This window comes from Perna viridis, chromosome 1 (genome assembly GCF_037379345.1).
Source record: "Perna viridis isolate PV_CMFRI_1.1 ecotype Kerala chromosome 1, ASM3737934v1, whole genome shotgun sequence".
Taxonomy (NCBI): Eukaryota; Metazoa; Mollusca; class Bivalvia; order Mytilida; family Mytilidae; genus Perna; species Perna viridis.
In genome coordinates, this window is record NC_142445.1 from 36,097,859 (window position 1) to 36,106,846 (window position 8,988).

The 8,988-nt window shown below is 30.4% G+C and overlaps 1 protein-coding gene across 1 annotated transcript; it reads right to left on the reverse strand.

The window, feature by feature from the left end:
- Positions 1–1,162: 1,162 nt before the first annotated feature.
- Positions 1,163–8,392, reverse strand: LOC148628559 (protein peroxidase GPX7-like). The gene is made up of 4 exons (XM_088590161.1): positions 8,024–8,392; positions 6,726–6,875; positions 4,531–4,645; positions 1,163–3,532 (listed from the first exon to the last, which is right to left on the reverse strand). Exons 1-4 carry the CDS (start codon positions 8,288–8,290, stop codon positions 3,372–3,374), a joined length of 693 nt encoding a protein of 230 aa, XP_088446287.1. The 5' UTR covers positions 8,291–8,392; the 3' UTR covers positions 1,163–3,371.
- Between the last annotated feature and the right edge of the window lie 596 nt (positions 8,393–8,988).

An 8,988-nucleotide genomic window follows, 5' to 3' on the forward strand; every position in this document is an offset into this window, starting at 1 on the left:
AAATTTAAAATTAGTGTTGAAAATAGCAATAAATCAAGGAGAAAATCTGTATAACAAGAGGTTCCCAGGCGCCTGAATTGCTCAACTGATTGCATTTTTGCCATTTGACCCCAAGAAGACTTTGGTAATACATTTAATCAGGGTCTTATCATCAATTGAAAGTTTCTATTTATCATAGTTTTTATAAGATATATATTGGCTGAAAACTGTAAAAGAAACCGTCATTTATCATCTTTCAAAGGCAATTAATTGTACAAGTTGTCTGACGACTTTGATCTGATGCAGACTTTTGTAGGCCTTATAATATGGATCATTCAGGAAAAATTAAAGAATTTGGCTGAACCTAACAGTATTGGAAATATATGCCAAAAATGTTCGATTTTAACAGCTACCAGATTTTTCGACAGATCAAAAATACCCAGATCAGTTCTATGCAGAATACCATTCATACCAAGTTTGGTCCCAAATGGTCAACTGGTGTCAGAGAAGATTTGTTTAAAGTAATGATGTTAAAAATAGCCAAAAAAAACACCGAAAAAAGGGCAATAACTCCAATATGGCTTAACAAATTTACAAGAAAATTTGACCAGATAGATCTCGTCATTCTGAACACTTTCACCCATTACAGAACTTTGCTAAACTTAAATTACAGATATATATGGGAAAACTTCTGTCTGACCCCAATGTTCTATTTTTAGTAACAGCAGCCATGTAGAAAGATCAAAAGTCACCACATCTGTTCTATGCATAATACCCTAAGGAACATTCATACCAAGTTTAGTACTAATTTGTTAATCAGTTTCAGAGGAGAAGAGTTTTGAAAACTTGTTAAACAATGACCACACCAACTTATGGCAAAAGCTCAAATGGCCTTTGGCAAGGTGAACTAAAATATGAAATATAATTACTTGTGCAAGGAAGTCCTGCACATCTGTAAATCTAGACATTCATGGGGACTCTTGATGATATTTAGGTTATTCACTCTTACCAATTAATCATTTTAGTACTGTCAAAGATTTTTTATCCACTACCTTATTTTTCAAAAGGCTTTTCATATGTGTGTAAGAATTATTTGCTTTAGCAGCAGTGAACAAGATAAAATCCAAAGTCAGTCTTTTACAAATGTAACATGGAAAAAGGCAGTTAATATGACCAATCATAGTTAAGTTTGTATATTTATTCCAAAATAAAGTAATAATAATATTGCACTTTAAAATGAGATTCGATGACATGTACTGGAAGACTTCTGATACACATTCAAATAAGTAGTTTAAAATACTATAAACAAAAATCATCAAACATAACAAAATTAATGCTGACAAATACTATATTAAGTGTAAGTATTTGAAAGAATCAGGCAAAATAGGAAAAGTCAGAAATATGCATGTCAAACCCCACCAATCTGACAATCTAATATAACTCAAGGATACTTTCTCTGTTTGAAAAGACAATTATTTGATCTCTGCATCACTGGCTTTGCTAAGAAATTTTTCAATAGAATGTTAGAAAAATGAGGTTTTTGACAGAGTTGTCTGCCTATAAAATGTTCATCTATTGTTCATTTCAATGAAATTATAATTCAATGCACTAACACCATATGGAAAATATTGTCTTTTTTCCTTGAATCTGATGATGCAAATAGTCAAATTACACAATCAAAATGATGAGTTTCTTCATACCACATTTCACCCACTGCCTGATTCTTACAGAGACTGACACTTAAGTATAATAACCTAAAAATTAAGTATTAGTAGCTTATTTTCAAATTATTCATTACAAATATTCATTATTATTAATAATATGTTGACAACATTTTTTTTTCAAAAAATGTTTTACAGCAAAATGATATGTATTGCACAATTACAAAAATATGTTTAACTACAACTTTAAACTCCACTTTGGTCTAAATCATGTGAAAACTCTAACTTCCAAATTTCTTTAATTTTACTATTAAGGCCAGGGTTAAAATTAAGGAATACAAGCTGGTAGCCCAGACCATAATTTTCTTTAATATTTTCTATATGTTCAACTAAATTTTTCCAAAAAGTTTGATAGCCCAGTTCAAAATCTGCTTGTCATGGGCTACTGGGCAATTGCTAATTTTCAACCCTGAAGTCTATATGACTTATGAACATTGAAACTATCAGATTTTTTTTTATTTTTGTGAACCAGTTGAAATGGAAACCAACATTCAACATATACCATAACTACCATAAGGTAAATATTGCTGTTTTCAATTGCCTAGTTACCATGGAAACTATCAATGCAGGCATTATAAACTTATTGTTTGGAAAGTTTGGCAACTTAATTATAATAATACAGTTAGTTTTCATGTGTAGTTGCATCCATATTTTTACATAGTAAGGTATCAAAAGTTTCTACAAAGATTTCCACAATTGTCACTCATAATTCTCAAAATCCAGTTTTCTGAAATTTTCAATATCACACAATACAAAAGTGAATGGATAGATGTGTGTGTACTTCCAAAACTAGATTGAACTGTCCTTGCACAAGAAAATAATTGAAAATTAGAAATGTGTTATGATTAGAATTTGAAAAATTTGAAGAGAAAAATAGCAACCAAAGCAATTTTCTAGAAAATTGAAATTGCTAGTGTTTGTCAATAAGGCATTTCATTAATACTCTTAATAATTTCAAGTAAGCATGTTGAAACATTTATCGTTGAAGAACATAAAAAACATTATTTTAGAATTCATTATCAAAGTTTGTCATTACAGAGAATTGCCCTCAAAAAGGAAAATGAGACATGATATGATCAACAACATGACAATACTACAAGTTCTATATTCACTCAATGAACAAAGCCTTGTACCACAAATGGTTAATAACACACCTCACATTTTGAGAGTATTTGGTTTGGCGAGAATTTTGTAATTATAAATTTATTTTTGAACCCTCAAAGGCAAAAATAATATTCTCTTTTGAAAAATTCTTAAAAAAAAAAACCAAAACAATTAAAATAGTACTATGGAACTTATCATTTATTTTAATACTTGGCAAGATTATGCATATTTTGTGAATTTTGGTTTTGAAACTACCAAAAAACGTTTATTGGATTATGCTTAAATTTTTATTGTATTGAAAAAGACAAATCAGATAAAACAGACTTTGTAAGTATGACTATACCAATAATTAAAACATTACAGCAAAAGACAAAATAATAAATACATTTACAACCTCAAGAACATTTTTGATCTGAGAAAAAAAATAATAACAAACTCATTAAATGTAACCTAACTTAAAATGTATACTTTACTTTAATGCTACTTGCACTTTTTACAAAACAGTAACTATCTTGAACAAATAACTACACATCTTTGAATATCTCTATAAAAAGTATTAAGGATACTTTACAACTCTGTACGTGGCTTTTTCATTACATGGGACACAGCTTCTTGAATAATAGCATAGATTTCATCTATTGATGTCCATGGTCCCCAGGCATCTAAAACTTCTCCATTCTCATTCACTAAGTATTTGAAGAAATTCCAATTAGGGGCTTCTGTTTCACCTGTATAAAATAAAATGGTATTTTAAATTAGATGTATGAACTTATGAAACACCTTAGGTATAATGATCTCACTTTGGAGGCATCAAACAATATTTCTTTATTCAAAATATGCACAGTTGTTTCCAAAAAGCACATAATTAAAAAAAAAAAAAAAAACCACAATATACTGGTAGCCATATTCTATAGCCCAGACCAATTTATATTTTTTAGCCTTCCCATTTTTACTAAAAATAACTATACCTAAAAGATTGCTCATACAAACTGCACCAGTTTCTAGCCCAACTAAAACAAGAAGCATTTCAAACCAAACTAATACATACAAACACATTAATTATGGGTATAGGACAGGTCTATCAAAAATGTATTTCCTTAAAAATTTTAAGATAAAATTAAACTCACGAAACTTTCATACAGTTTTAAATTTGTGATCTGTCCCAAAATTATAATGTTCTTAAAAAAAAAAAATTCAATTTAGTTTTATTTTTGGGCTACAGCTCTTACCCCAAAAAGAGTGAAAATAAAACTGGTATGAAAATTTCACAGTTTACAGTGTGTGTTAGGTATGTACATTGTACATTTCAATCAATACACTGCACATTTTTTTACTATAATTTATGTTTTTATTGGTATAGCTAGGCAGTATTCAATCAGTAACACCCAAGCAGTAGAACTTCAGATTTTTAAAATTTGTTTAAGTGTCCACTAAAACCTTAATCATTTTTTTTATTTTATATTTTCCCTTTATGTGTAATTCAATTTTTGTTTTTTTTACCACAATGAGACATTTTTACCAGACATGTATGAAACTGTAGGTCCTGTGATTTTCAATTTCAATACCTTTAGTTTTCATTGATGATTTACACTGTAGACATATTTTTTTTATATTTCAAATCAAAACTGGGTCAACCTGTACTACCTGTTATTACCAACATGATATGGCACTTGTGGCTCATTGTAAATGCTGCCTTTTATCAATTCATTTTCAACATTGATCTTACCTATCAAATATTTCCATGCTGGTGGTACATCACTATCAATTACATTAATTTTTCCAAATACAGGAAACTTTACTTTGTATTTTTCTTTGACAAACTTTTGAATTTCTTCATTTGACTGAAAAAATAAAAGTAAATTCATGAGTAATGTATATTTTACCTAAATACATGCATATTGTTCACAGCACTTAATGTACATGCATTTTCAAACAAACAAGATAGCTAGGTTTAGCCATTTGTTTCCTGTCATAGCAGATTAAGTTAATGGAATATTACAAGAAGACTCCAAGAAGATGCTTAAAAGTGGAAAGAGTAAAATGCTTTATCAAATTCAGAATAAATGATGATGTATGGTTTAGATCTTGATATTAAATGCTGGTAAATTCTTAAAGTTTTGTTTTTTTTCCGTCTCAATCTCCTGACTCAAACTAGGTTTAAAGGGGCAAAAATCCTGTAAATTCATGTGATCAATACTCCATAATTCCTGATAATTTATACAACTACATATATACAATACCCTTGGTTTCAAAAGAGTTGCATCCATAAGGTCTACAATTGTAAAAACTAGAAAAACTGACCATTTAATTCATACCCTACCTCCACCACTTGATAACATGCACCTTTTGACATCAGGATGGATTTAAATCAAAAGGCTTTCAAAGCTAAAAAAAGAGGTGCACAGTGGTAATGTGTAATAGAAGATTCTGTGCAAGTTTCATTAAATTCTTTTCAGTTGCACAGAATGAGTTACTGATAAGGGACAGGTATAGGTACCCAACGACAGAGATTGATAGAGTCCATGTTTCTCAGAAAAAAAAAAAACTTAAGATAAAAATCTAAAAAAGAAGGTGCACATATTATATATATATTCAATACTAAATAAAAGTTCTGTAAAAATTTAATAAAATTCCATTGGACAGTGTAAGAGGAATTATGGATAAGATATGGATCCCACCATTTACCCATATTCATAAATGTCCATGTTTTGCTATGTGAAACCCTCAAAATGATTTAGATCAAAACTTCAAATAGAAGGTGCACAATGGGAATATGTAATAAAGATTCTGTGAGTTTCATTAATTTCCATTCCATGGTGTAGAGGTAATAGAGAATAGATGGGTCCTCCATCGTGTAATAAAAAAAAAGGAAGGAAGGAAAAGAGACAGACACCCCATCACTAATCTATATACCCCCACTATGCAAGTGGAGAGTATAACAAGCTGAAAAATGTGTAAGTCCCATAAATTCAAAAAAAATTTCATTGCCAAAACAAAATGGCAGTGTGGTATACAAATCTATACTTCATATATCATACCAAATATTAAAAGTATCCATATTTCCAGCTTCCTAACAGGGACAATAACACTTAATTCTGGTTTAGCTAGTTAAATTCAAATATACACATGGACATTACTAAAAGGTTAATGACCTTTCCATTTAGCTACATAGTAAAATGTTTTTACTTCTGAAATTAGCAGAAAAAAATAAACCCATACAACAAAAAAATCATACCATTATAATTTCCAGGCCAGCTCAAGGTAGTCTACAGGCCTTTTATCAACATATTTGGAAATTAGAAAAATGAAGCAAACATAAGACACACATTGAAACCATTCAACAATAATATTCTTGAAATGTCTATCTTAAAAGTTTTTTAGGGAAGATAATTTGAATCAAATGCATTGTTGTTCAATTTTTATTATAGCAAAATCATAGCTAAATGATAAAGAAAAAAATATTCTTTTTTCTCAAATTTCAAATGCCTGCTATTTTGTAGCTGGTTGGTATTCCCATAATTTTAAAACAATAAAAAGTTACTGTAATTACAAAAATGAATCTCTTGTAAAGTATTTATGAGCAAATCTAGCAATTACTGGTTTGAAATATGAAATACGATTACTTTCCTTTAATTGATCTGAAGATTTTATTTATAATGGTCTTTAAAAAATCAATACATATAAAATGTCAATAACTGTCTGAATTGCATATGTCACGTATGGGTCTACTAAAGATGTTTCCTGGGTGTAACATCTGGACAACATGATTTTCTTTATACTGTCATACCCTTATATTGTTACACACATTCAACTCTATGCATAAAATAATTGCCACATCTCCTGATGATGTGGCCTACTTTGTCATCAATCTTTGAACTGAAAATAAGCTGAGAACAAATTTAAGCAGAAAAAATGTCTTACCCCTGGTTCTTGTCTTCCAAACTGGTTACACGGAAAACCTAATACAGTAAATCTACCAGTTGATGACAAATGATTATGGATTTTACTAAGTGCTCTATAATGATTGTCAGTGTATCCACACTCAGAGGCCACATTTACCACTAAACTAATCTGAAAATACAACATTTGTACATGATATGTACCCAAAAGATCCAGAACTTCATCTACCTTCGAATATATAAAATTAAACGAAAATAGGGCAAAAATGGAACATTAAGTGATACCCCACCAAATAGCTGAGAATTTAAAATTAGCTTGTATTTTATGGTACTCAACAGCTGTGTATAGTTTTAAAAAAAGTAATTCATTCATTCTCCAGTTATCATCTTGAAACTGTCGGAGACAGCCACGCAACTTTTCAAAAATGTACGACATACATGTTGTTGTAAGATAACAAAAGACAATGAAAATTTACCAACCTGTCAGTCAAACTTACCCCTTATGAGGAATTAACTTTACAAATTAATTTTCACTCATTTTCATGTACTTAATTCTAAAATAAATCTTCTAGGTACATTCTGTTAATCTCTTTTTCTTTTTTATTTGGCTTAAGAACAAGAACGCCATTAACTACTTGAACTATATTACATAAATAAAGTCACTTCTAGTTTAATTCCATAAAACTGATGATCATAGAATTCTTTTCAATATCCAATCTGATTTGGCCGCCACTGAATCCCTTATCAATGCCACAAAACAGACTATAACTCATCTTGTATTCAAACTGAGGCACGTGATCTACTTTCAATATAAACAAAAATGGTGGCGCCCACGATTGAAAGGAAACAATATCGCTAAAACTTTTGGCTGTATCTGCTGATATATGGCAGTAAAAATCATAAACCAAGATGATTCAAAGAGAAGAATGTATATAGAATCGAGCCCCTACCTTGTTTGAGTGTGCCCAATGAAGAATGTGATGTAAAACGTTCTGTTCCAAGGTGAGGTAAAATTTTCCAATTTTCCAGAATGAAATTTGTGGCGTTGATAAGGGATTCAGTTGGGCGGCCAAATCAGAAATTAGCTCTGGACACTGAATCCCAAAACGGATTACCATTTCTGGACTATATACACTGGACAATAAATCTTTGGTCAATGAAATAGCTTTATCAACACAACATTTTTACCTTTAAAGGCTTTTTGGCAGTTCAAATGACAGTGTACTAACAAAAATAATTTATCAATTCACTAAAGTAAACTAAAACACTTAAAACAGAAACAACTTTTGCTCAACTTGAATAAAACTGTTTGATGAATACCTGTCCCTTGTACTTGCTCAAATCTACGTCTTTTCCTTCGGCGTCTTTAACTTTAAAATCATAAAAATTCCCATGACTTGCGTATCCTCCTTGAGGAGATGCATCAATTTCCTCTATGTAGTCTTCTTCCCCAACTTTCGGTGATGCGTCGTCTGCTTGAACATCTAAGTTTTGATCAGTTTCTTTCTTATCGGGAGAGCACTTAACAGACGTAAAAATTAAAAGTACTAAAGGCAAAGCAAAAACAATAGCCTTCAATGAATCCATGATGAATTGTATGACTTCTAGCTCTAAAATGCAGCGTGTAATATAAACAACGTGTACAAGCACCTGCAGCAGCCAAGGGAGAATACTCTTGTTAATTCCTAAATTAAATACTGCGATCTCGAGCTTGTTTTATCGAATTCGACCGGACACTGATCCATTCTCATGACAAAAAAAATCAAAATATACTAAACCAGAATCACAACACATGCGTTCATGCTATTTCATATTTGTTCGTTTGTCGCAACGAAAGCATATTTTTGGATATTTTTCGGTGTTATAAGTCTATCTTATAGATAGAAAGAAATCTCTATCTTCATATTTCCGCACTCCGTCATCATGCTGATTATCGTGTGACGCCTGCATGCATGGCTACCGCATAATTAAAAAAAATAAAGATATATAATAATTATATATATTATATATATATATAAATATATTTATAATATATATACAGACAAAAACTGTTATATACAATGATTTTTGTTTGTTTGTTTTTCATTCAAACGTGATTTTAGTTTTTTTTTAACTATGTACATGTCCTGCTGTTAAGAAAATTTGTGAAAGAGCAGGTGTGGTAATCTTCTCTATAAAACTGTCTACTGTGGTACAGAGAGCTGCAGATGTTGGTAGCATGTTCCACTGTATGCTTGTATATGGATAATATGAAAATTTATAGGTGTCTTTCTTTGTTTGAATTT

Excerpts from the sequence above, each read along its gene's own strand:
- LOC148628559 (XM_088590161.1), bottom strand. The coding sequence starts at position 8,290 with ATGGATTCATTGAAGGCTATTGTTTTTGCTTTGCCTTTAGTACTTTTA. Across the intron at positions 6,876-8,023 it reads TGAGCAAGTACAAGGGACAG|ATTAGTTTAGTGGTAAATGT; the intron begins GTATTCATCAAA and ends TTGTATTTTCAG. Across the intron at positions 4,646-6,725 it reads TTGGAAGACAAGAACCAGGG|TCAAATGAAGAAATTCAAAA; the intron begins GTAAGACATTTT and ends TTATTTTTTCAG.